This window comes from Oenanthe melanoleuca, chromosome 18, assembly GCF_029582105.1.
Source record: "Oenanthe melanoleuca isolate GR-GAL-2019-014 chromosome 18, OMel1.0, whole genome shotgun sequence".
Taxonomy (NCBI): domain Eukaryota; kingdom Metazoa; phylum Chordata; class Aves; order Passeriformes; family Muscicapidae; genus Oenanthe; species Oenanthe melanoleuca.
In genome coordinates, this window is record NC_079351.1 from 7,370,480 (window position 1) to 7,397,951 (window position 27,472).

At 52.0% G+C, this 27,472-nt stretch overlaps 1 protein-coding gene across 3 annotated transcripts in view; it reads right to left on the reverse strand.

Annotated features, from left to right (window-relative positions):
* Window positions 1-772: 772 nt before the first annotated feature.
* Window positions 773-27,472, reverse strand: part of MXRA7 (matrix remodeling associated 7) — a 28,336-nt gene continuing 1,636 nt past the window's right edge. Inside the window, exons 2-6 of one of the 3 annotated variants that reach the window (XM_056505900.1) lie at window positions 21,959-22,054; window positions 19,983-20,043; window positions 16,142-16,241; window positions 14,089-14,169; window positions 7,397-7,414 (exon numbers count right to left, since the gene is read on the reverse strand). In XM_056505900.1, the coding sequence (XP_056361875.1) occupies window positions 14,136-14,169; window positions 16,142-16,241; window positions 19,983-20,043; window positions 21,959-22,054 (291 nt within the window). In that variant the 3' untranslated portion in view covers window positions 7,397-7,414; window positions 14,089-14,135. Of the gene's footprint in view, window positions 2,780-5,735; window positions 7,415-14,088; window positions 14,170-16,141; window positions 16,242-19,982; window positions 20,044-21,958; window positions 22,055-27,472 lie in introns of those variants that run through there. The other 2 variants (XM_056505898.1, XM_056505899.1) reach the window with 2 other exon arrangements.

Below are 27,472 nucleotides of genomic sequence, written 5' to 3' on the forward strand. Positions count from 1 at the left end.
TGGAAGGCTTCTCCCTGCACACCCGGGTATGTGGATGAGATTATTTCTGTGGTACATCCTGGCCAGATAACAAAGTAATGCCTTGACTCTCCAGTTAAATGTTTTTGGGGTTTTTGTTTGTTGGAGGTTGGAGGGTTTTTGTTTTTCCTGAGGACCCCGAGTGAAGCCACTTCATCATGGGGACCCCCAGTGTCACTGTCCCCTCATGAGCGACCCCTCATTGCCATTATCCTGTCTTGGGGACCCCCCAGTATGGCCGTCCCCTCACAGGGACCCCTCATTGCCATTATCCTGTCTTGGGGACCCCCAGTGTTGCTGTTCCCTCATGAGGGACCCCCAGTGCTGCCATCCTCTCCTGGGAACCCCCTGTACCTTTCCCCCCACAGGGATCCCCCAGTGCAGTTAGATCACCTCTAAGGTCACTTTAACACAAATGGGTCTGTGAAGGATTCGGTGCTTCTGCAATTATTCACAGGACAATACCCAGAAGGGGAGATTCTGCAGCAGCAGCTGGTGAAATTTCCTGTATAAAGGGACATCCCACCATAGCATCTGGTGAAGTTTCCTGTATAAATATTGATGAGTCCAGTGGGAGAAGCGCCTCAGAAGCTGCCCAGCCAAACCAGGACATGCCAATGGCTGCAGGTCCCTCCCCAGCACCTCCAGGGACCCACAGGGATGTGCCCAGAGGGATGCTCTTCATTACAGCCAATGCACAGGATGCATGCACTGCCCAAAATCTGTGGGTTTTCCATCTTGACATCTCTTCATATCATGTCTTGGGCAGAGGTTTTTTTATTTATCTTCATTTCTTTCTTAAATTTGAGCCTAGTAAATAACAGATTTTTCACCATTATCCTATTACCAGCAGCACCTGAACATTTTGGTGAGGATGCTCAGAGCTGGTATGGACAGGACAGGTTTAATTCCAGCTGCTGTCCCTTGTACAGTGTTACCATTGCTGGCATAATCTGAAGCTGAAAGGTTTGAGGATTTTTTTTTTTCTTCCCCAGAATGTTCCCATTCAGAGAAGACCCAACCATAACATAAGAATTATAAAAATATTTTGGAAATAAATCGTGAAGTCAGCAAGACAAAGACTGAAAATCAACTACACTTTATCTCTTCTTTGCTTGCTTTGATGAAAAGTTTTGGAAAAGATCCTGATTTCAGTTTTGAGCTAGGGACAAGCCCCAGTATAAATTTTCTATATTCCTCCCTGACAAAGGAAACAGTCCTAGGGACACAGCAAGCTAGCATGATATTTCACATAATGGGACTACTTTTCCCACTTAATTAATTCTTGTTGAATAAGAAGAGGTAATTTTCATTTTAAATTTTAATAATAATTAATAACTTTTAAATTTAAATTAAGTCATGATTGGTAGTAAAATCAGCTTGATCTCATTATAAATATGCCTTGACCTAAGTGAAAACTATTAGAAGATAAAATTATTCTTAAAAATCTAAGTGTCTGATATTACAGAACACACTGTACTGGGGGACAGTTACCAGATGATGAGATATTAGGTTTCTCGGACTGAAGAAGATTACACAAAATAAAGCAAAACTAATTTTTTAAGTGATCATTCCCTAAAACTGGGTCAGAAAATGTTGCCTCCCTTTGTCAGCAGTTACTAAAACCAAGAAAATCCTTCCTGATAAGGAAGTATTTAATAGGATTTCATAGGAGAGATAAGCACACCAGAAGACATTTAGTTATAATTAGGAATGCTCATTGATTTACTCTATTCAAACCACCAAGGGCTGGTCAAGACTGCTCAAAACACTTGATAAAATGACAAAGATTTCCTAAGTATATCATTTCCCACATAATTTTGTACGAGAAGAGCAGGATGTGAAGTGAACCATCCTTGTGATAAATCCAGCAGCCTTTCTGTGGTCCTGTCACCAGTGTCAGGAGATGTTTGTGTTTCCAGGCTGGAGTTTGCTGCTGCTTCCTCAGGCGTGAGGATGATCTCAATGAGGTCAGCCAGAACCAGCTTGGATTGCTTTCAAAAGCCAGCACGAAGGAGGATGAAGTGTTCTTTGCAGGGAGATGAGGGGCAACATGCCCCTGATCAGAACACTGATGCCTTGCTTTTGGCTGTTTGTTTCCTAACTCTAGGGTTGGAAACCTCCCTGCCAAGAGAGAGAATGTGCAATCTCCATCTTTAGAGCTTTTCAAGACCCAACAGGATAAAGCCCTGAGTTACCCACCTTGGTCCCACAACTGCTTTTAGCAGGAGGTTGGACTACAGGACCCTTAACCTGAGTTATTCTATTATTTTCATCTATTTTACACCTATCATCTTTGGCTTTTTTCAGATATCAAACTGAGAAAGAGTAGGCTTGAAAGTTCATTTGCATAAAGCATGGCCAGAAAAGAAAAAAAGAAAAAAAAAAAAATAGTTTAACTGCTTTGTAGGACTGAGACATATGACCCAGCTAGAAAAAAGTAAAAAATCGCTGTATGAGATGATAGCTCTGCAAAGAAAAATTATTAAAAGGCTGAGGAATTACAAGTCTTTTGAAATACATATCACAGGCCTATATGTGTTTGTAAAATAACTACTGAGATACTTTTCAAGCACTACAGCCTCCAGTGTCCTGCAGAACAAGGGCCAAGATGGCTTTTGGCCTCAGCCTGCCCTGGCTGCAGGGTTATATATCGTACAGTCTGAGCTGCTCCTTCATGTCTCCTTCAGACATCTCTCCAAACGTGTCACTTTTTTCCTTCATCAGTCTGAAGATGGCAGCCAGCTGCTCCCTCTGAACCCTGTCAAGAAGAAAAGGAGAAGTAGGAATAGCCAGTCCAGGAGCAAGAACACCAGTGTCAAATGAAGCACAGAGGCAAAGGCAGGTCACTGTACAAACTGAGTGGCTGCAGGAAATGTGTCCCTGTGAGATAAGGCAGAGATAGCCTCTGGTTCTCCTTCCTCCCCCTTCCCATCTATCCCATCATCCTGCACGTCTCTCTGCAGCTCCCTAAACGTGGAGATAAACCAGCCTGCTTTAACTCTACCTTTGGAGCTCCTTAGGGCTTATCTATGTTCAAACTTTCAAGATAACTCAACATGTGGAATTTTATAAGACCAACATTGACCCAATTTATGAACCTGGATTAAGATTCAACAGCCCAGTGTGCTTTCCTTTTGTAATGAGAGGACGTAGATACAGAGAAATTCAGGAATAGTTATTAAATTTTAAATGCATATCCTAACTTAAAACTAGAAAGCAGGCTACCTCCCAGTGTGGACATGGCTTTAATCAGCCATGGAGTATAAGGTCATGGATAGAAATTTATTTTTGATTCGAGTTTGTCTGCCAATGTCCAATGGTGAGATGGACTCAGGGAGCCAGTCCAGCAGAGAAGTGGTCCCCAGAGGCTGACCACTGGACCACCTAGCTCAGATTTTTAATCCCCAGGCTGTCCCATAGTAGATGATTAATATCCTTCTCCCCCTAACAGAAGATATCTTGATTTTTCCCTACCCTGAACCAGTTAACCATTGTACATCCCATGAAGATTGGTGTCTGTGACAGGGCTTTATTTATAGGAGGACTTATGCTGCTCATCACTGAGGGATGCAGGAGGGTGGCAGCACAGGAGTGCCATTTGTTTGCAGGTAGCTCACGAACTGTTGTAACTCTACAAATTCCCTTTTGGGACACGATGAATGTGCACGTGGCTCCAGGCAGGGCTGGCTGAGGGATGGAATGTTCCCACTGCCAGAATCCTACCTGATTGGGATCAGGCTGCTCTATTGCCTAGCACAGCTCATTCCTGACATGTGGGACATGGAAAGAACTAATGGGGATGTGGTGCTTTGTGGCTGTAACAAGGCAGATGTAGTTCCTGTTACTTCAAGGCTCATTTTGTCCCTGCATGAGTGTGAGGCCAGAACTCAGTGACAGCTCAGAGCTCAGACCTGCCACAATCCCAGCTCCTCCTGCTTGTTCAGCACCCTCAGACCTCCTCTGGGCTAAAACCACAGAATCTGCCTTTTACTCCCACGTGGTCACCCTGTCAAGAGTCCTCTTTCCTGCCACAACAGGGCTTTAAACCATTTAATTAATCCATTTAAATGCACCCCACTGGGGTAGTCTTCCTGCAAGGCCTGTGTGGATGAGCTATCAGCTGTTCCAGTAACAGGAGGGGCAGTAATAACTATTGACAGGCAAAACCCAGGCACAACCTTTGCTTGAAAGGAAGGACAGCATCAACCCACCAGCAGCCACCACACCACGAACAAGGTCAGAGGAAGACAGGAATGAGCACAGGAACATTCTTCCCGTGCTCCTGAGCTCCTGCTCTGCATTTTCCCCTCTCCTGAGCTAAGCCCCAGCAGAAACAAGAACAGCAGCCTGTCCTCTCAGCCCTGCTGAAGCAAACAGGGTAGGAAGAAAAGCAGATCCTGGCTAAAGCAAGCTCATTTGCCAGTTCTTTTCTATTGCAATTAAAATGCAATGGTCCTACAGCCAAACATATCCTGATAATGATGTGGTGAATTTTGTTTATGGAAGGCTGGATTTGCCTGTCTTTTGTATAATGTTTTGTGCTCACAGGAAGAGCATCCAGCTGCCCTTTCCAGATGAGAGGATGGGAAGCAGGGTCATGAGTGATCAATATTTTATTTTAGATCACCACTGGGCACCACAGGGCACGCTGCCAGTCTGGTGTGGGGAAATTCAATACACAGCTTGGCCTCCTGTGTCTGCAGTGCATCCCAGCTGGGAGTGCTCACACAGGGCTGCATCCCTCACTCCTTATTTCACAGACATCAGTGCTGCTGAAACCTCTCCAAAGGCACATTTCCTCATCTCCAAAAATCAGGATCACAGACAATATTCACTCTCTTTTTTTGAAGCACAACATCAATGCATTTTGGCTCCCCCCTCAACTTTAAATATTATGACTGTGCATTTAGAAAATAGAAAAAAGAGCTGTTACTGCTGTTACTTCTCTGCACTACATAATCTACTACAAAGGGACAGCAAAACAAAGATAAAGAGAGAAAATAGCCTGGGAATGAAGAGTAAGGCACCACAAACACAAAACTGTCTTTGAAGAGGAGCTTCTCCTATCAGAGGTGACCTTGCAAAACAACCTCGTAGTGCTCTAGCTTGGTTTGGTTTTGGGTATTTTTTGCATGAATTCAGATCAAACACTCCCCATTCACAAATAAAATTATTCTCTCTTCTCATAAATGCTGTCCTCAAAACTACTTGGATTCAGGAATTCAAACAGGATTTTACTTATTGCTAACAAAATACATAAATCAAGGATTTTCAAAGCAGCCTAATTTTTCTTCACAGGCAATTACATTTGCATACTTAGCTCCCTTAGGCTTTTTTGAGACATTTCAGGCCAAGACTTTTAGCTAGAGGTTTGGGGCAGTGAGCCATAGGTATGTTAGAGATCTGGGGTTTAGGAACTGCTAAGCACCCGTGTCCACAGCAGCTGAAATCCTGGGCAGAGCTCTGCACTGGGAATGTTGTTAATTGCTCTGCAGCCAAACCAGGATCCTGTTGCAACTCTGTGTTGCTTCAGCAGAAAAAGGGGAATATCCCTGACTTTCCCTCTGATCATTTATGGGAATGCAATCATTTATGGGATAAAAGTCATAGAAGGGCAGAATGTACCTCTAACCTAAAATCCAGATTTTCAACACAAATCTCTTGAGGAAGAAGTTACAAGCTGCTGGAGGTAGGGAGAACAAGCACAAACCAAATAAACTATTCAAAGGTTTATTGGACCAAACAAAGGCAATTTTTACAGATTCAAGCCACTAGAATTACAGTCCTTTGTATAAGAGCCACCATCAGATACAAAACAAACAAAAACAAACAAAAGTAAAAAATACCCAGACAGCCATTTGAGTTGAAGAAAGAGTCTGACTTGCTGCCACTAGCAAAAATCTGGACTTAACTACCAACTTTGCTGGATGTACATATTGCCATGTAACTTAAACACAACGGATATAAGGCATTCTTTGCATAGTTGGGTGCTTGGGACACAGTCAGCCAGCCAGCACCGAGGGGAGACAGCGGCTGTACCAGTGGCATGTTGAAGCAGAGGGTCCAGATGTGCCTAAATTCTTATGCAAACCACTGAACACGCTTGCAGTTGTCGGCTGGGAAGGGCCAGCCCAGCCTCTTCTAAAGCTGAAGCCTCCTGCTGTTCTTTAAATGAGCCTGTTTATGAAGAATTTGCCAACCCCAGGCGCTGGAAAGGACAACTGTGTACAAGGTTTCAAGTATTGTCTGCATAGGAATTAAAAGGGGGGGAAAAAAGCAGCCTGTTGGGTTCTGATATGTTTGCAGCATTAGCCAAGAGGCAGTGACAGAGAAGCTTTGGAGGACACATTCCCACCCAGCCTGGTGTTTCTACAACATCACTAAAGGACTTGGAACCTCTTCTCTCTCTCAGAAACCAGCTGGGTTTGATTTAAAACCGAGTATGTGCCCAGCCAAATGAATCTGCTCTGTGTGGCAGAGCTGAGGGGCAATGCTGAGCTCTGGCTCCCATGGACCAGCAAGAGAAGAGGGCACTGGAACAGCAAGCAGGCAGAGGAATGGGGAGTGTGCCCCTCCATGATCTCATCCCGAGCCAGAGGGAACCCCTGATGCCACAGCTGCCTCCCTGGGTCTCTCCCCTTGGGAGCTGGAGTAGGCAAAGTGAGGATGCAGAAAATAACAGCAGCCAAAGTGTGGTCTCTCCACTGCAAGCAGAACAGCTAAACAATCAAACTTCATCACTTCTTGAGTCTCCTGTCTACCTACAGAACCAGCTCTCTGCTAAAATGACTACAGAAGCAAGATTTGAGTCAGCCCAGCCATCATCTGCCATCCCTCACAAGGACCCCACTTTGTCCCTCCACCCCTTGGAGTAAAGCAGCTTTGTACAGCACTGGAAATCACAGGCAGTTACCAGCCCCCAGCAATAAAGAGGTGTTTGGCCCCAGGACAAAACAACTTGAGATTCTGGTACAAGGTCCCAGCTGGTCTGAGAGCAGAGCTATGGTTTGCCCACCCAGGAAAGGAACAACATGGATTTAATGGCCTAATATATGTAATAAACACAACTATAGACTCATTGCATATTTAGTGTTCACTTTGGGTTTTGTTTGGGGGAGAGGGAGGAAGGTTCTTCCCAGTCCCCCAGACACAACTCAGGTCAGTGCTTGGGCCCAGCCCCAGTCCGTGGAGCCACACAACAGGATATCCTCAACCTTGACAGGAGTTTTTGAAGAACTCAACTTCAGACCAAGAGGGGATCCCAAGTTTTGAGGGTTTATGGATTTCTCTTATGGGTGTGTTTGGTTGGTTTTGGTATTTCTCTCAAGCCTTTAATGATGCCAAGGGATGCCTTTAGGAGGAGGCTAGGGACAACTTCATATAGTCTTCAGGTCTGCAAAGAGAAACAGGGAGAGAAATCATTTCAGTCATTTCACCCCTCAGCTTGGTTCATTATTATTCACATAAACGAGCAGGGAGAGCCTTCAGTGTGTGTGCTGGGGGAAGGCAAGGCAGCTTCCCCCAGGGCAGGACAAGCTGCTGTCTGCAAACCTCATGCCTCTAAGAAGGACTTTGCTTCATCTATTGCAGCAGGATAGTCGAAACCCAGTCAGAAGTGCAAATCCTCTTGTCTGGCACCGAGCTAAGTTACAACCCTTCTGAGCTACTAATAGGAACTGGAGAAGCCAAACTGATTAACTGCAGGGGTTGCTGCCTCACTGTCCTGTGCAGAGCCCCCAGGGCTGCTGGCACCCTCGAGTCTGGCAGCCCAGATTCCTTTTCCCACCTGTAGCCAGATGAGCCAGGAGCAAATGCTGATTTCACAGGGTGGTGTGCCTGAAGTGCTTGACTCTTCTCAATCTTTCTACAGACAAGTCTGTTCAAGGGAAGGAGGTAAAATCCCTGCAGGCCACTCCTTTTTGAAAAAGCTCTCCCAGTATCCCAGGGAAGGAGATGTATTTGATGTGTGGGGACATCCAGGCACTCCCTCCACATCTTATTAACAGAGCCAGGGTCTAAAAAATGTGGTCCCTTGATCTTCCAGACACTCTGCCCTTACTGCCCCAGCATCTCTCATGGGTGAACCATCCACATCAGGAAACACCCAACAGAAGGCTGGACAGCTACCCATGGACACTGAGACCTGCACTGGAGCAGAGGGAAGCTACAACACACATCACCTACCCTACAAACACACAGAGACACCCCCCAGGCTCATTCCTCCTGGATTCAATAGGCTTCGTGGTCCATAACACCTGAGCCATGTTTGGAAGCCCCCTACTCCTGCCAGCCACGGTGTGTGGGTGAGGAACAGCCTCATTTCTTCCTTGCTCTTCTGCAAAATCTTGCCTTCTCCAGCAGCCTTCTGAGCACAGCCAGTGACCCGGATCCTGGGTGGGAGATGCTGGGGAGGCACCACGAGGGACTGGGGTTACTGGGGATGGTTACTGGGGAGGCACCACGAGGGACTGGGGTTACTGGAGCGACGTTCTGAGGCTCAGGGGGCTCCCGTTGGGACAAAGAAAGGAAATTTTCCGGAGTGGATAATCACTCTGCGGGATTGGCGGCGCTGAGGAGCGGCTCATCCCGCTCAAGTCACGCAAGCATAATCAGATTTCACGTGTCAGGACATAAGCTCGTTGCCACGGGGGCCCAGGAGGGGAGGCACAGTTGGAGTGGGCAGGGATGGGGGACAGAGAGAGGGTGGATGAGTCCCTCACAGGGATACTCATCTCCACAGGGCCAGGCTGACAGCTGGCGTGAGATCTCCAAACCAGCAGGACCCTAATGGAGGATGTACATCAGAGCCAGGAATTCCCATCTGCACTAGAGGGATAGCCCTTTCTGGGCCTGGAGCAAACTGTGAGGGGAATTGGAATAAAGAGCATGAGGCAGTCTCTCTTTGGGGCCAACCCCCAGGCTGAGAAGCTCTGGCATTTCAGACTTGAAAGTCTTAATTAACTTGGGATGGAAGCCCAGAGATTTGAGCCACTGCTTTTCCTTGGCTCTTCCTTCCTTTCCACTCTCCTTGCAAGCATGCTTGCCCCCAGCAGTTCATCAATCAAACCAGGTTAGGGTCATCTTTTGCCAGAAGCTGTATCCTTTCTTCAGATAAAGATTATCCAGGTGTCTCTGTTCCTGCCCAAGCCAATGGCCAAGATGCTGAATCACATCATTTGTCAGCTGGACATGGTTCTGTGCAAGGAAAAGCTGGAGAACAAGGAGCCCAGACAAAAGCAGGTCCTGGAATACGAGGGCAGCTCAGGGACTGAAGGTCTCAAAGAAGCATGGATGGACACTGCATGTCCTTCTGGTGGCCTCAGGAGCAATCCCTTCACTCCAGCTCACCCACAGCACTGACACAAGGCTTCTTGCTTTTGAGAGAAGACAGCACCTCAGCTCTGAAGAGCAGGGGTTACTGGTAGCATTCCAATGTGCATCTCTCTCTTGTGTGTGCAAAAATCCACAGCAGGTCAGGAAATCTGGAGCCCATTCATAGGCTTCAGCTCTCCAAAGGAGTCCTGATTCACTCTAAGGAGAGCCCAGAGCATCCTACTGTAGCCACGTTTGGTAACTGCTTGTGCCCTTTTCAGGAATACTTTCTCTCAACAAATGATTTTCAGAAGCACAGAGCATTCCCAGCTCCATTCCCTGGCTCAGGACCTTGTCAGGACCATCAGTCCCCTGCACTGAAATCCTGGCAAGGAAGATGGACAGTAACCTGGCTCCAGACTCTGCTCACTTCATACTAGGATTCACCCTTGAGGATGAAGAGCAGGGAATAAAAGCTCTTAGTGCTGGGCAGACCTGGCAATGGGTGGTTGAGATCTCCCCAGGAAGTTCCCTCCCATCTCACTGCTGGGGATAGTCCCAGCACCCTGTCCCTGTTTCTTTACCATGGGGGCAGCTACCAACTCATTTCTGGTGGTGACTTGAGGTCTTGAGGTATTGCAGGAAGAATATGAGGAATGACACATGAATTCTAAGCTTTCCTGGTGGTCCCAAAAGTGTGAGCCAGTTGCTTCAGCCAATCAGCAACACAGAGAGAGGACTTAAATGCAGAAGAGGGAGACAGTGCTTAGAAAAGAGAAAAGGGATTGAGTGACAGGTGCCAAAAGGAACTTCATCAGCACAAATCTGAAATTCCTCTACTGGGACAGAGAAGTTGAAAGGTGCACTGGGCTTTGGAAAATACCTATTGTGCCTCAAGGCTGCCAGAATCAGTGACCAGGGAGCACAAGGCTCATTGGCTTTAGAACAGGGGCTGGTGAGGAGTCAGTGGGACTGGGGGCTGTATCACACCCAGCAGACCTTGCCCACAACTGTTTTGAAGCAGAAGCTTCCCACATATCCCAGCCAGAACAGCTGACAAGGCCAGAGCACAGCCAGGAAGGTGGCTTGGGCTCCTGACCAGCTCATCCATCAGTTGTGTGCCCATTCCCTGGCAACATTCCTGACCACCCCAGCCAACACCACAGCAGTGGGAAAAGCCACAGACAGGCTGGGCTGTGCTTTCCTCCACCCCTCAATGTTTGTCACTCTGCTCCCAGCCCAGTGAGATGCCCCAGTTCCCTGCATCCCTGGGTCTCACCCAGCTGCAGGGGAGCCCAGGGCAGGCAGAGCAGGGCTGCCAGGGAGTTAGCATGCAGAGAACAGCCAGCTGCCCATGCTGCACAAGGTTAAGCAGAAGCAGATGAAGACAAGTCATGAGTGCTGGGTGAGGGAGACACAGAGAAGCAGCCACAAGCCAGGACAATTCAGGACTTGAGCAAAAAAAGACAAAGCCCAGGAGTTCAAGCAGAGTTGCTGTCTGGACTAAAATCTCATGCCAAGGCAGGGTCAGAGACTCACACCCTGCACAGGCTATGGGGGAGTTTGCAAGGGTTTCCTCTCTGGGAGGGGAAAGGAGGAGATGGGAAGGGGCTTCCTGGCCTCCCTTTCCCTGGCTTTCTGTGGGAGGCATCCTGAGTTACTCTGGTTTTAAAGCTTTTGGGGATTCATGACTCAATCAGGACTATAAATAGGGCCAGTGCTCCAGTCCCCTGACATCTCATAGGTCAGAGGACTTTTCCCTGGGGATATGGAGGCAGGAAACTGCACCAGACCACCAGCAAACTCTCTCCTCATCCAAGTGGAGCTGGGCACCTACAGAGTGAGCTCAGCAGGGATCCCCAAACATCCAGGGCCCTTTACTATAAGAGACAGGTGGGAAGCAAACACACATCAAGCCCTGGGTGTTTGACAGCTGAAAGCAGCCTTGCCCATGGCTGGTGCCACCCCCGTGGCTGGTGGCTGCAGTACAGCAGTGGCCACCCTGCCCTGCAGAGTGCCATGCCCTGGGCTCTGCTCCCCTCCTGCTACTCCTCCTCCCTCAGCCCAGGACCACTACCGTGCTGCAGCAGATGAGAAGCAAACAAACAAAAACACCCCTCCCACCCCCCCAAAAAAAGCCCACACTTACCAGCTTCCCTCATCCAAAAGAAGCACCATGCTGAACAGGACAGGACAGGACAGGACAGGACAGCAAAGCCACTGGGTGGGGGGAAGGTTAGCAAAGAGAGGGAGGAGAAAGAGGCTCCATGCTGGAGGGAGAGGGGAGCGAGCAGGCAAGCCAGGGTTATGTGATGGCAATGCAGGGGGTGGACAGGGACAGATGCCAATGGACAGCTCTCCCAAAATGCAACCCCCCCAGCTCTGTCCACCCACCTATTTTTGGAGGGCTACGAGTGGAGATGTTTGAAATAGGTCAAGGTCTGTCAACACAGTCATTAAACCTTTGCAGCTGCTTCCTGCCCTTGTGTCTCCAGGGCTGTCATCGCCAGCACTGTCTCATTCACAATTCAAACTTCAGCACAGTTGTCCCTCAAGCCACAGCTGCACGCCACTTTCATTCAGGATGCCTTGCAGAGCAGGGAAAGGTCTCTCCTCTCTGACATTTCCTAGCACCAGGGTCTACCCTGCCTTGCTGAAACTCCAGGGTCCAAGTCCAAATTTTTTCAGTGCTCTATAACCAAGAGGCACTCTGAACCCAACTGGGGAGGAGGCAGGTTTCCATTGCTAAATTACCACTAAGAAAAAAGCTGAGCTTGATATTTACAGCCATCCAATTTCCCTTGCATGAATTCCAATTTGCAGTTGAGCCTTAGGCTTAAGTGCAGTCTGTATTCAGTGTCACCTCAACCCATCTGTGGCTGGCCAGGAGTGAGAGGAGAGGACTGAGAGGCAGGAGGAGAGTTTGCTCCTTGAAAGGGTCACCTGGCTGTGGGAACTGAGCCCATTAGCCAGGGAAACTGGGCAGCTATTCCATCTTCCCTGCTCTCTTCCAAAGGCTGACAGTGGTCTGGGGGGTCTCCTGCTCCATCCAGGAGTGCCCCTGCCAACAGCAGTTTGGTGCCATTCATCAGACCCTGTTCAATGGGTCTGCCATGGGCAGCTTCTGGCTCTTCACCCCCACCTCTTCCTCAATCCCAGACAGAGGACAGAGAGACCTTTCTAGAGCCTGTCAGATGGGATCTGCTCTCCTTTCTCCCACCAACACACCTAGCCAAGAATGACAAGGAGAGAACACAGAGAACTCAACCCCTTGACAGCACTGAGGCCAACCAGGGCTTGGCTGGGACCTGCTTTGCCTCATGGAAAGAGAGAACTGAAAGCAGAGACCCAAGGGGGGCACTTCTCCTATTGTTTTCTCTTTTATTAGGAGTGGAGCCTTGCTGCAGCTGTCAACACTCAGCAGAGCCCCAGCCACACTCATTTCTAACAGAAAAAACCCCCACTAACCTCCTTCAGCCTTAAGGGAGGCTTGAAGAGCATCTGGCAGAGACCACTCCAAGCCATCCATGAGTGCAGGCACTCTGGGGAGCTCTTCCTGCCTCCTCCACAGGAGCAGCCCAGCCAGGACAGCAGCACCTCTCACACCCACACACCTCAGCCCTGTCTGAGCAGGGGCAGCTGCACCACCACAACTCCCATTTCCTGAGCTCCAGCTTTGCACCGTGGCAGCTACAGCTGGCAACAGATGGCCAAAAGCCTCAGGTGCAGAAGAGAAGGATTTGGGAACAAGCTGTGCTGGCTGGACCAAGGGCTGCATCCTTCCCCTGCACTCTTCCCCTTCCTGCCCAGGCTGTTTTTCTCCCCCGGGGGGGCAAAGGCTACGTGCTTCTGTTCCAGAAGGACTGGTGACCCACCAGGTGTGACCAAGCACAGCCACCAGCCCAGCAGATGTATTTGCCAACAGGATTTACTGCCCTACTCCCTCAGTGAGCACTCTAATTTTTAAGGCTGAAGTCACCAGAAGCAGGAAGTTGCATCACTCAGTGAAGGTCACATTCCTTCCCCTTTTAGTACAGATTTAGCACCAGTTGGAAGCCACAAGACTCAAGTGAATTGTAGGCAGGACAACCACAGCTTCTGCAGGGGTGCAGGTTAGAACAGAAGTGGGTGTTTTTCTTAAATAACCAATTCTATTGCATGCCTGTACTTTCCTGTCTGAAGTCCTACAGCTCCTCCTGCAACAGGCAAGGAATATTTTCAATGGCACCTCCAAAATCAAGGAGTCCCAATATTCAAACTTGTGAACTACTCAGCAAGCAGCCTCTGAGGACCCACTTGCATTTTTGGGATGTTTCACATGGGAGCCTGTTGGTCCATGGGAAAGCAGGAGTGACAGGGCTAAAAGCAAACACTAAACCTGTCTCAGTTTTGATAACACACCTTAGGACTAAGCACCCACTCTGCAGCAGCCCCAGTTTCCCAAATCACTACAAAGAAGTGGCTGTGGGATGTCCAGCTTCAGGCATCCGAGATGGAAGAGGTGAGCATCCAAACATGAGCCCCTCATTTGCCCTGGAGTGCTCATGAAAAATGAGATGGAGGCAGAGGGGAGTGGGCTCATTAATCTGTTATGAGGAGGGAAGGGGAGGGAGGTGGGGAGGGAGGTGGGACAGGCAACCAACTGCAGCTCCAAACAGCCCCTCCCCTGGAAAACAACCCAGAAGCAAAACAACCCAAGACACGAGCAGGTGTTATCAGTGGTACCACTACCTCTAAGCAGCAGTGTGTCCTTACCAAAAAGATTTGCAAGAATGTTTGTGGCCGAGGACCTAAGGTACTTGCTACAGAGATGTGAGATCAGAGGTCAGCTCAATCCTGCAACATAAAGGTGGCAAACCCGGGTCACAGCAGGTCAGCAGCACTGTCAGGGCGTGTGGAAAGGGGGAGAAGGGTGGAAGGGCAAGGAGAAGGATGCAGGACAAGGCAGAGCCGCTGTCCCAGCTCACCCAGCTTACCTGGCAGCAGCCCTGCCCCCTTGCACCACCTGCGAGGCCTGCAATGAAAAGCTGCTGATGCCGCAGTGAAGATTTGAGGGGGGGGAAAGTAAGCCAGCAACAAAGCAAGACAAAAAAAAAAAATTCACAAAGCTGCCTTAAAGAAATGAACAACACAAATATGGAAGAGAAGAAAATAAAGGAGCAGTAGGAAAAACACTTCTGCCTGTGGCTCTCGGTGGGGAAGCTGCTGAGAGCTCCAAGGGACACAAAGTCCATCAGTTCTGGGTGCCCTATCCTGCTCTGGACAGACAAGGGCAGCAGTGCCTGAGCTGTGCTGTGTGCCCAGGACAGGTCCATCACCCCTGGAGCCTGAGTACAAAACCCCCATGCCACTGCTGTCCTCAGGCAATGTCCCCTCAGTGTCCCCAGATGACAAGGGCATTTTTTGCCACACAGGACTCCTGGCCTTGAAAAGCCGAGCAGTGATTGCTCAGCTGGTTTGGATGGAGCTGCTGGTGCAAAGGGTTTGAATTTGCCAGCTGCAGGTAGATGTTTGCATTGGTGTTTAGCAGGATCCTGAAAAGCAAATCCCATCTAGCCCCATGGGTGTCCCTGACATTCACTCAGTTCATCCCCCCACCTCCCTCCTCCCCCAGTGACACTCACAGCCCTGCTCAGCAGTTTACAGGGAAAAGAAGAAAGCAAACATTTGTTCCTAATGCCACCAGTGCAGAATCAACCCTGTGCCAGAGGAAACCAGAGTTCATTCCTGCTGCTGACCCCAGAGCAGGGCAGGTCTCTGGATTTGCTCTCCTCCCTGCCACAGTGCCCTGATCCCCTCACACAGATAAACCTCAGCCAGCCCAGCTGGTGGCATCACAAAGATGCTGCCCAAGAGCCTCAAGGTGTGAGGTGTGATCCCCCATCCCTGCCTTCCTTGCTGCACTAAAGTTTCTGCTTGGCTCTTTATACCAGGCCAGCTGTGGTGGTGCTTAGACCAGGATTTGACAGGCAAGGGGTGACAAATGTCCCTAAATCATTCTCTGCAGACCTCTGGGTGGAGAATTGGGTCCCACAGCCCTTGGGACAGCAGTGGAGAGAACACCATCTCCCAGGCTTGTTGAGACCACTGGGAAATCAGTTCCTTGGAGCTCACCCTCAGGGAAGGGGTGAGAGCTGCAGACACCTGGAAGGGAGCAGAACCCTCAGCTGTGGGATTATTCCTTGTATAGGCTGGGGAAGCTCGAGCCAGAAAGCTTGTTTTAAGTGACAGGGCAGGTTCCACCTTTCTTCATGCAGGGCTCAGGGGGATACTTCAGCAAAAAGTGCAAGATGGACAATTCTCCATCTCTACCAGGCCCACTTGGTGAATCCCCACCAGGTCCAGCTGAGGAGGCAGCCCTGGGGATGGACACTGCAGTGTCAGCCCCATCTCAGTGAGCTCTAGAACCTCACACTCCCTCACTCTGCCCCAGTGTTTGAGAGCTGTGCCCATGTCCTTGGTTGGGACACCATCCACAGGGCCAAGGGAGGGGAAGTAACCAAAGATCAGGTCCTCAACAGAGAGGTATCAAGAACTAATGGGATCAGGGCAAATATACAGCTGCATCAGCCAGAGAATTTGGTCTAAGCATCCAGAGGAGCTCCAAAGGTATTTAGGGTCACAGTGCCTCCATCTCCTAAATCAGTGTGACTTTATTTCTTCTTATATCTTCCTGGGTGGGAGAGCTCTGGAGCAGTGAGATGCTGAGGGCAGTGTGGGGACAGAGAGGTCTGAGCACACCCAGACTGCTCCCAGGGCATGTCAGCCAGCTGGGCTTGGGCAAGAAGAAAAAGGAAGCTCAACTTACCTTTGTTCTTCCTCTAGCTCTTCTTTGGACATCATTGACTTGTACTGGTTTCCCCTTAGCTTTCCAGGACTGTATTTAAAAGAAAATGTCTCATCTGCAGCTGCAGAGGGGAGACAAAAAAAGAACAAGAGATCTGTGAACCAGAGACCTCCTGAGAGCCACAACCAACAGCAGTGGGGTTGTTCCCTTGGGGTGCTCTCTGACCTCTGCTCCTGCACCCCAAAGGCTCTGGCCACCCCAGCACATTTCCTGAGTCAGCCCCAATCTCAGAAAGCCTGGCCACTGTCAGGGAGGCAGTGTGGGTCCCAGGAGAGCCAAGGTGCTGCTGGCCAGGGGATGGCAGGAGCCCAGCCACAGCCAGCACTGGGAACAGCGAGGACACTGTGAGCCAGCAGCCTGCTGGAAGCAGATCTGAGTAAATCCTACTGCACAGGAACCATATGCCATTGTTCTCCCTGCATGCAAAGCCTTGCAGGCCCATCTTGCCTTATCAAGACATGCTAATCCTGCCCTGATTAACTGGCAGCATTTTCTGCTCTCCTCTCCAGACCTGCATTCCTTCTCCCCTCCCTGCTCCCCAACCTCTCCTCGTCCAGGGGCCCTTTCCCAAGCTGGGGGCTCATGGATGGTGCCACGAGCAGAGCTGCCCCAGGCCATGCAGCCCTTGACAAAGCTTGTGAAAAGAAGATGCCACATGGCAAATCCCAGGGCTGCATGGCAAATCCCAGGAGCACCAACACAGCCCAAGTCCCTCTGTCACCAGCCCAAGGTCTCCTTCTCCTGGGAGCTCTCCCAGCAGCTCACCAGCCTCAGCCCTGTGCTAATTAGAGCACCAAAGCTCAGACTGAGCCAAAGCCGATCCTTTTCCAATCGGATTTTGTTCGAGCACTATTTGCTTTTAAAAACCTCTCCCGTGCTTTATCTTCCTGCAGATGGGAGAAAACAACAGGAGAGGTCAATCCTAAAGGTGGCCCAGGAGGAGCTGCTGCTCTGGGTAGTTGTCTTTGTGTTATCTGTGGGCTGCTTATCTGAGAGCCTTTATCTCCCAAGGACTGCAGGACTTGGCTGCTTCATGTCCTGCCATCCAGCACTGCAGTTTCCACATTCCCAGAAACATCTGCTGCTTCCCCCAACCCTCAGAGCCCTGGGGATGCTTCCAAGGGGTGCACAAAAGGAAGATGTTACTTCATTATCTGCATGGCCCTGAAAAAGTGCACATTATCACACACCAGTATCCAGGATGACACCAACCAGCCCCAGCAGGACCCCTAAAGGGGTGAAACTCCCCTGGCAGGAGAGAAAGCCCCAAATTGTACCTAACACATGGATGTTATGGAACAGGAACACAGGGGACCCCTTCCCTTACTCTCCACTGCTATTGTGGCCATATTCATGATTGTCTCCTCCTCCACCAGCCCAAATGAAAAGCCCCTCACAGCCCCTCCCTTCCTCACACACAGGATTCAGCAGCAGCTTCCTTCTATTTTCCAATCAATACTGCCCTTAAGGATTTTTCTCCTTGTGTCCAGCACATTGATTTTGGGATTTCTCCAACCCCAAGCTCGTGCCCACATTCAGCTGCTGCCAGACCTTGGGTACCCCCTTGTAAAAGATAAGTCAGAGCCTGATTTTGTAGGTGGAGAAACCAGAGAGCTCAGAAACAAGCAGTGCAAGGCTTCACTGGAGTGACTGTGCCTGGAGCAATGGGAGTGGGATGGGAATTTCACAGAGACCTGCCCCCTGCTAATGCCCACATTTCCTCACTCCTTAACAGCTCCAGGTTCCTGATCTTGAGGAGCTACCTTGGGAAGTCCTGGTGGGTTCCTGCTCATCTACTGATCTGCAGTGTTTCTCTAATCCTTAAATGCCACTGGGGCTCCCAGGGGATGCAAACCCTTTATCCAGCTTTGTCACAAGTGTCTGAACACAAGCAGCCCAAAGCTCTGGTCTGCAGCCCCAAACATTCAGCTTGGCCATATTCCACTTCCCTCAGTGGGAAACCCTCCCAGTGGGCAAACAAACAAACCAACCTGGCCAGCTGGAAACAAGCAGTCATGCTGCAGCTTATCAGCACTTTGGGTGACCATAAAAGTGCATGGAAAGAAAATTCAGCTGGCTGCTGCTTTGGGAAATATTAGGAGAAAGAAAAAGAAATTAAAAAGAGGGTGTAACATCCTGTTCCTTATGCTGGTGCAGAGCAGGGGCTGTTCATTACCTTTGCAAGGCTCAAGTGATTTCAAGGACAATTAAGATTGTTTCCCTCATGTGGTTTTCTGCCAAATCAAGTGAGATTTGGGATTTAGACTGGCCCATAAAGAGCAGTTTGGTTGCCATCTCACCAGAAAATAAGGGAGGAGGGAGGCAAGGACGGTGCCAATCTCCTTGCCCACATGGTGTGATTAAAAAAAGGAGACACTGTGTGGCTTTGGAAACCTCTGGCTGTTTTTGAGCTCAGGAACTCTCTTTGCAGATTGAAAACAAACTTCAGGAAACACACAGAAAAGGGGAGGCTGGGTTTTCATGTAGACAGGGAAAACACTACAGGAATAGGAGGTGACCTACTTACTGAGAGCCTCCATGAGTTCATATTAAAGAAAACATTTGTCTTTCATCTCTCTGCCCTTGCATTGCCAGTGCTGTGACCCTGAGCTGGCAGGGTGAGAGCAGCCCCAAGAGAGCACCTCTGCCCTGAACATGCTTGCTCTGGCATGATCCACATGCTATCCCTGCCCAAAGTGGAGGGAAGGCTGCTCTGGTGGCTTTGGTCACAGGGCAGCATCCCAGGCTGGTGACAGATGCCTGCAGGATCCCCACATGCCCTGGGGCCAGGGCACTCAGGAGACACTGAAGGAAGGAGCAGGGCTGATCCCAGGGCACTGCTGGTATTCCCAGCTGCCTCCCACTGCCTCCTCATCAGCCTGGGCCATGGCTTTGCCCAGCCACATTATAAAATACTTCAGAAACTGGGAATAATTCAGGAGAGGAGCCAGGGGCTGCCTGCAGGAGGGGCTTAGGGAGGACACAGGGCTAGGCAGGACTCACAGCCAGGGGCCATCACCTTCTCCCAGTTCCAGGTCACAGCCACTTTGGAACGATGCCCTGCAGTGCCAGGGCAGCCCAGGAACAGAGCTGAACCCACAGAAGCAGACACTGGCAGAGTTATTGAGCATCCATCTGGCAGGATACACCCATCAATCCTCAACCAGACCTCCCACAGCCCCCCATGGTGACATCCCCAACACCAGTGCTGTGAGGAAGCCTGCAGTGAGTATTTTGGGAACCCAGTCTCCAGAGATGCTTCCCCTGCCTTGCAGGAACGGCCCCAGGATTAAAATTTGATTCTCTGTGGCATTAGGCATAATCCTCCCGAGCCAGGGGATTGCCACACAGCACCTTCAAACAGCAGAAAGTGGGGCAGGGAAGGGAGAACACCCCAAGGGCTCCTGCTGTCCCAGCTGTCCCCAGCCACCCCAAGCCAGGACTCCTGGGGACATCCCAGCCTCTCCAGGGCTGCTCAGGAGAGCAGAGTCCCCTTCAGACACTCATTTCAGCACCATCTGTTTCATTTTCTTAGGAGTGCAGCAGTTGTCACCCCAATTAGTCAATTAATCATTTTCCAATCAACTAATTGGCTAATCAGTTAAACGTTGCTCTGACTAAAGCCCCTGGAGATTGTCCTGGATGGAGCAGCTGCATCACAAAGCTACCCCATGGCAAATAGCCCAAGGGCATCTGGGGAAGGGGTAGCAATTTCCTGGAGGAAGGAGACCATCCCCAAGCACTCAGCATTCTAGACCTGTCCATAATTTCTCTGCAGAGTTCTGGCTTGCTTGGCACTCACCATCCTCATCCTCTGGCTCTCTCACCACCAGCTTCTCGTTTTCTGAATCCACCTCTTCCTCCTGGAGGAGTTAAAAACAGAACAGCCATGAGGAGCTGGTGCAGTGCTGAATAACTCATGTTTGGTGAGGGATGCAGAGCCTGGAGCTCCAGTGAGAGGGCTGGGCACCCCTTCCCTGCTTCCTCCAAGGAACAGGACAAAAGGATGCTCACTAATGAGTGATGTTTATTAGACTGCTTTCCTCTCACTAGTCAGTCACAGTGATCTGGCCCACCTAAAGGCTGTGAAATGTAAATGTCTCCCCATAATCAGAGATGTTAAGGTTTTTAAGAAGAGCCTTGTGCCTGAGCACCTTCCTCCCAGCTGCACTCCTGCCACCCCTCCTGCCCAGGGACAGGCAGGGACTGAGCCAAGAGCCACAGGGACTCTGTGTGCCCCCAGGCCAGGCTTGGACACTGTCCTGGAGACTGTCCTGGCAGTAGGAACAGGTGGATCCCCAGCCAAAGCCACCCTGCAGCTGCTCTGAAGCACAGGAGCATCCACCAGTGGGGCCCAGGGGTCGAAGGCAGCACTGAGGGTTGTGCTGAGACCCCTCCAGGATCCATCCACAGCTGGTGTCTGGAGCACAGGCAGGAGCAGCAACAGCACATTTCAGAGTTTTTTTGAAGGCAAAGCAATTTTGGAAGTTTTGGGGTTCCCTTCTACAAGATGCAACAAACTTCATAAAGCCCAGATTCCTTGTCCTGTGCACAAACTCCAAGCAGGGAGAGAGGGGAGCACTCCAGCTCTGGAGATAAGATAAAGACACATGGCAGAGCCCCTGCATGAATGATTTCCTCCTGCACAGCCCTGTGCTCCAGCTGCAAACCCTGGCCCTGTGCATCCCATGGGCTGGCAAAAGGGCAAAGCACCTGCAGAGAGGGGAGGAGTGTGGAGGGAGGCTGCCAAGCCCCTCATTGCCGAGGGACACGTGGCAAAAGCTGGGGTGAAGCAGCCCAAGGGGAAGGATGCTGACCCATACACAAGAGCTGAGGGCTGGCTGTGCAGTGCAGAGCTCTGGAGGAGCTGCTGGAGCACAGCCCCAGCCCAAAACTGGGTTAGTTTGTCATCAGGGAGGAATGTGCATTATTCACAGCCACTTGGCTCCCTCTGGCCACTCTGTTCCCCAGAAGGAGATGCCACTGGGACCCCCACCCACTGCAGCCAGGGCTATTTTGGGCCACGCTTCCAAACATGGGCACTTCCCACTGGACACATGGACTTCCCCTGAGGATGGCTGGGGAGGCACCAAAGGAGTGGCCTCAGGGAGGGCACCAGCTCCCCATCACATCCATCTCTCCCTGTGAGCTGGGACATCCCCTGGGAGACCCAACCCTCCAGGAGCAGACACAAGAAGGGAGATTTTAGCCTCTTCCTTGCCCGCACATTAGGAACTGAGCATTTAACAATGAGAGCAAGCAGGAAATTTGGGTGGCAAACCTCCAAGGAAGGAAAATAGATCTGCTCCAGCACAGAGGAAGAGACACTTGATGGGAGCAGAGGGAACAGGCAGGGATGCCAGGCTGGAAGGCAACAGCAGCGTGCTGGGGCCATCTGGGAACCCCTGCTCCTGCAGCCAGGAGCTCCCTGCAGCACAGCTCCTGCTTGGATTGCTTGGAGGCAGATGCCAGCACCTCCCTTCCCCCCAGGCTGTGCCCAGACTCTACATCCCCGTCCCTCTGCCTTCCTGGGGCTGCTCCCTCCTGCAGCCATTGTGGTCCAGCTGCCTCACTGACCCCCATCCCTGGACATCACTCCCTCCACCTCCGAGGAGCAAAGCTGCACCTGGAGCACTATTTCTTTCTGTTTTAAATGGGCTGAGTCATTAAGAGGCCACCCAACCCCAACAGGGGAGAAGAGCAGGCAAACTTTGTCCCCCTTGCCATGGCCACTGCCACGCTGGGACAATGTGTGCTGTGCCACCCTCCCACACACACCTCTGCGTGGCTGGAAAGTGCTGCATGGCCACTGCTGTCCTCTGCTTGTCCCGTGTGCCCCAGGCTGGATCCAGGAGAGGCAGCCAACAGTGGTATCTGCAAAAGGGCAAAGCTGTGAGCACAAACACCCTGAGCCCTCCCTGTGCTCAACCAACCAGCCCTGGCAGCTTCAGCACACATGGGCAAACCCTGAACGCGGCCAATAGCCCACCTTGCCCCATGTGCTGCCTCTGATCCATGTGCCAGCCATGACAAGGCTGCTGAGTGAGGGACACTCAGCAGTGCCCAGCCCTGCAGCCAGGGTTTGGAGCTCAGGAGCTGCTCCCTGTGGCAGCCCCAGCCCGTGGGATGGGAGCCTCGGCCAGGGGGTGGCTCTGCCAGCAGTCCGTGTGTCCTGGCAGGGCTCAGGCAGCTTCCCGGGATGCTGATGCAGCAGCTCAGGGAGAGGACACGCTCAGTTTGTTAATGCTCTGCCAGCTGCCCTCTCCATCACAGGCAGGTACCCCCTGGAAACCCCCCATCCCATCCTGCACTCTCAGCCCCCCTGCAGCTGTGGATGGCCTCGACCCCCGTGCACAGCCAGCCTTCCCTGCCCAAAACCTTCACGGATGAAGGTTTCCCTGCTGTGCCTGGAGGGCTGTGGAGGAGGATCTGCGTGGGCAGGGAGCAGGGACACCGTGTCCCTTGGCCTTGCAGTGAAATACCAGCGTGGGGCTGGAAATGCCAGCAGGGACAAAGCCCCACCTGAGCCTGGCTGTGCCTACAGCCCCTGTGAGCCAGAGAGGAGGGGAGGAGCAGCCCCCAGTTTCAGAGCTCTCAGCCCTGCCATGGCCAGTGGGTGCTGCTGCCCTGGCATCCTGCAGCCAAAGCAGGGAGGGGGAAGGCACTGGGACAACACTGGGAGACTTGGGCACCACAGAGGACACCATGGCACCCCAGGAGCTGCTCTTCTGTAGGAAGCACAGCCCAGGGAGAATGCAGGGAGAGTTTTTGAGAAGCTGGGAATGAGGAAGGAACAACTGGAGAAGAAAGGATCTGAGTGCTCAGTCCAATAGCCCACAAATAAAATTAAAAAAAAAAAAAAAAAAAGCGAGAAGCAGCGCTGCAGGGAGCCCTGCACGTCATTATCCGGGAGCATCTGGAGGAGACTTGACACGGGCCGCCCCGAGCAGCTGCCGCTGCAAACAAAGATGTCATTGCGGAGCCGCGGGGCGGCAGCTGCCCGGCCCCGGTCACAGAGCCAGCCCAGCGCACAGCAGCCGAATCATACCTGGGCACAGCTCGCCCGGCGCCCCGAGAGCCCAGGGTTAAAATGCACCTCCAGTAACAAGGCAGCGATCCCTCTGCCTCGGCTGCTGGCAGCTCCCGGCTGCAGAGCCGGAGCGTTTGTTGGATCATCACAAACGTGCTGCTGCCCTTTAGCTCCACGGCCAGGAGAGTGAGGCTGGCTCTGGAAGCGAGGTTTGGACCAAAGCAGAGCGAGGACAAGGCTTCAGGGACATTTTGGACACAGCCAGCACTGCCCATGGACAGCCCTGAGTCTCACAGAGAGCAGCTTGGCATCGTGACCCAAAATGCCCCCTCGAGGCTCTGCCACCACTGAACCCTCTCCCAGCTATGGGGGATAGAAGCCAGGCTTCCCACTACAGCATCATCTGGTTTTCAGCTCATCTCTGGCCATTTCCTCCCCACTTCCTCCATCCCCAGTGCACACCCCTCTGAGCAACAGGCTTCTTTCTCAGAAAGAACAAGAGGAGACTTTGGGGGTGGTGTGTCCCTCATGCTTTCTTCAGGGACAGCCCTGGCACTTATGAGCAGGTTGAGGACAAATAAGTGCCCTGTTCCAGCTTCAGGAAAAGGGAAGATCCCAGGCTGCACAGCAAGAGGAGAAAATTATCTTGGATTAAACTCCTGGGCCCTGTGTGTTGCCATTTATGGCTGCACTTTCTGCTCCAAGCCTGATGCAAGACTTTGCAAGAGGGAAAGAAAGCAGACAGGAGAGAGCCAGCCAGAAAGAAAAGAGCCAGGAGAAAAGGGGAAGGAAGAAACCTTAAAAAAAAAAAAAAAAAAAAAAAAAAAAAGATTAAATAATAGTATTGTTGGGCAGAGTTTAGCAGTGCAAAGCAGCTGCTCTGTCAGCAGCTCCCCCTCACCCACCACTGGGGCTCTCCATCCTCCCACTGGCCAGAGAAGCAGCTGCAGATCAAGAGCAGTTTTCCAGCCCTGCTGATGGTCCTGCCAGCTCTGGGGTGCCTGGAGAGGATGTCCCTCATGTGGAGATGGCATTTTGCAGGTCTGAGCCCCCCAGAGTGTCAGAGCATCTGCTTCTGCCACTTCCTCTGTTGCTGCTACGGGCAAGGACAAGCAACAGAGTGGGCAGAGCATTTCTGAACCTCCAGGAACATCTAGACCTTAATGAGGATCAGGCAGCCAGGGCTGGTGAGGAAAACACTGGTGTGTCCCAAAGCAGGGTGAGAGCCCAGCTCAGCAGCCCCCATCCCTGCAGGCACCATCACATCCCAGCGTGGCTCCCCTAGGATCACATCCAGCTGCCTCATTCCCTTTTTGCTGCAGCCTCTGGAAAGCAAACACCACACTCCAGGATGTCCCTTGCTGCCCAGGTGAGCTGGATTGGTGATGGTGAGATCCTTGGGAGCACTGGCAGGCAAAGCTGGCAGCCCTTCACACAAGTGGGCACTTCAGGAGGCAAAGAGTGCTGGTGGCCTGTGCTGCAGCAGTGCCCTGGCTCTGGCACAGCTCCCAGGGCAGCAGCCCAACCTCCTGGACCCGTGCAGGGACACAAGGCAGACCCCAATGCCACTGTGCCCCACAGCACATGCCAGCACTGGGATTCAGGGCGGGCATGACACATGCCCAGGCCCCCTGGGGGTGACACACGTCCTGTCTCACTTCCCAGTCTCCAGCCACTGCAAGAGATGATGCATTTGTCCCTGGCACAGGCTGCTCTGGGTGAGAGCTGGGCACATCTGAGCAGGCAGGGATCTGGGTGGGGAACCCTGCATTCCCTGGCAGTGCTTCTGCCAAGGCTGTGACGGGCTAGACCATCACCACATCCCTCTCCAGGGCACTGAGGGACACTGGAGCTCCTGCCCCAGCCTGCAGGCAGTGCAGACACAGCCTGAACAGCTGCCAATTACAGCCAGACTTAATTAGGCACCCTCTCCCCTCCAGCACAGGGAGGGCAGGCAGGAGGTATTAGAGGGGGAAATGATGACTTTTTAAATGTAAAGAGGGCTCCGGGTGGGAGCTGGGTGGTTTGTGCTGCTTGGTGTGTCCAGAGGCACTGAGAGCTCCCAGGGAGGCACAGACTGGGGTGGGGGGCACAGGGAAAATGCACCAGGAGCTTGGCAGAAGAGACAGATGAAGCCTTTGTGCCTCTGCTCTCCAGGTGACAGCCCCACAGGCTGCCCTGCTCAGGCAGGGTTTTCGTGTCCCCTCTGCCCACTGTCACCCACTTGCCCCAGCTCTGTTTGAAGCCCTCAGCTGCAATTAACCCTTGGCAAACCAGCCAGGCACTGCCCACTCACCCTCCCCATCTTCAGAACATTTTGGCCAGGTTGGCATCTCAGCAGTGCTCTGGTCCAACACTGAAAACCCTGCTCGGTCCCTGCCACCTGCCCCTTCCAGGACAGAATGGCTCATTAGAGAGTTGAAGTTTCTGACCGTTTCTCACAAGAACCACGCTCCACAGCCCCAGCCGTTCCCACCCAGCAGCTTTTCATTAGGGGATTGCTTTGACAGCACTGCCTCATCCATTAACGAGCTGGGGATGGGGATGAGAACAGACAACGAAGGACTAATTAATTTTTTTTTTTTTCAGTGATGGGAGCCAGCAGAGACAAGGGGAGCCACTACCAGCAGTTAAGGGAAACAAGGACTCCTGCTCTGCCACTGCTTCATTTTGTAGCCGTGAGCACGATGCTGCAATGAACTGGTCACGGGGCAGGGAGAGGGGCAGGGAGGCTTCAATTTTAGCGATTTTCCCAGCCGTGGGGGAGATGGAAGCAGGAGGGAGGCTGAGACACGCAGCTGCCCCTGCAGTTTGCACGGGCAGGGGGCAGGGAAGGAGGAGGCAGCGGGATGCACGGCTCCAGCCTGTCATTAACACACCGAGGCTGCTCTCCCTGCGCGGGTTCATCCATCAGCATTTTGGTCGAGTGGCTGGTTAATGGCTGCGGGCAATCCGAGCCAGCCTGGCACCGTGCGTGCTAAGCACTCAGGAGGGGAAGAAAACAAGGAAAGAAAAATAAATGAGGAAAGAAAATAAATATGGAAAGAAAGGTCTCTGAGTGCCGAGCACAGCCCTCTGCCTGCTGATGCGCTGAGGAGCCCTGAGCCTGCAGGAGCCAGCAGGAGCCAGCAGCCGGACAGGGTCTGGAGCCTCGTCTGCTGAGTCACATCAGGGGACTGCAGCCCTCGGCCGAGCCAAGACAGGCTGGAAAGGGAACAATTCCATCAGCAGCCGCCTGCAAAGCACTCACTGCTCGGCCCAGGGCCCGTCCCATCCCTGCCTGCAATACCTGCTGGGCTTGGGGCTGAGTGCTGCTGGAGGAGGGAGGGATGGAGCAACTTTGAGGATGCTCGTGGGGAGCAAAATCAGGGAGATTCTGCAGAGCTGTGGATGGTCTCTCCCACCCTGCCCACAGGACCAAGCCTTGGATCAGCAGGCTGGGCACTGGCACACGTGTGTGGTGCCTGCTGGAAGTGCACGTAGTCCCTCCTAGTCCCTCGGCCGTGCCACCCAGCCCCGGGGCCAGGCGCTGGCAGCCGCGGGATCATGCGCGGGCCACGGCTCCCAAACACTTACTCAGCAGTGGAAAGCATTGTTCCCCCTCCACTGCTCCCCACCAGCACCCAGAGCACACGTGCCTGGTCCCTGTCCTTCCCACAGGGATGCTGCTCAGGCCCAGGTTCTGCTTTGCTCACACAGTGAGGGAACAACTTCCCAGGAGGAAAAGCTGGCCAAGACCCTATGCAGCTCCAGTGCTCCCTTTGTTGTAAGAAAGGAGGGCAGTGAGGAGCCCAAATCCCACAGAGCCCAGCCAGGCTTCTGGAGGACACAGAACTCCCTGTTTCTCAAGTAAGAACTCGTTCCAGGCACACAAACCCCTGTTACTGCACCTATGCTGAGTGGGGATAAAAGAGCTGAGCCCTTCTCTGAAGGCAACAAGCATTTCAGCAGTGCCTGCTTAAAGAAATCAGGGCTGAAGAGCAGCCAGAGGGGAGGAAAACATTCCCAAGATGTGAGCTGGCAGCAGAGGAACCTGTGGGCTCTGGCAGCCCTGGATCCAGCCATCTGTCCTGACGGGTGCTGCACCTGACCAGAGAGCAGCTCCAGCCAACTTTGGTGCTGAGCTGGCCCAGCCAGGACCCAGCTGGCTAACGCAGGCCCGGGAGCTCTCCAGAGATCCTGGTACTCACAGGAACCGATAAATCACACGACAGGGAGACAAATGTGGTTCTCATGATGATGGGACAAGGGACAGGACTGCT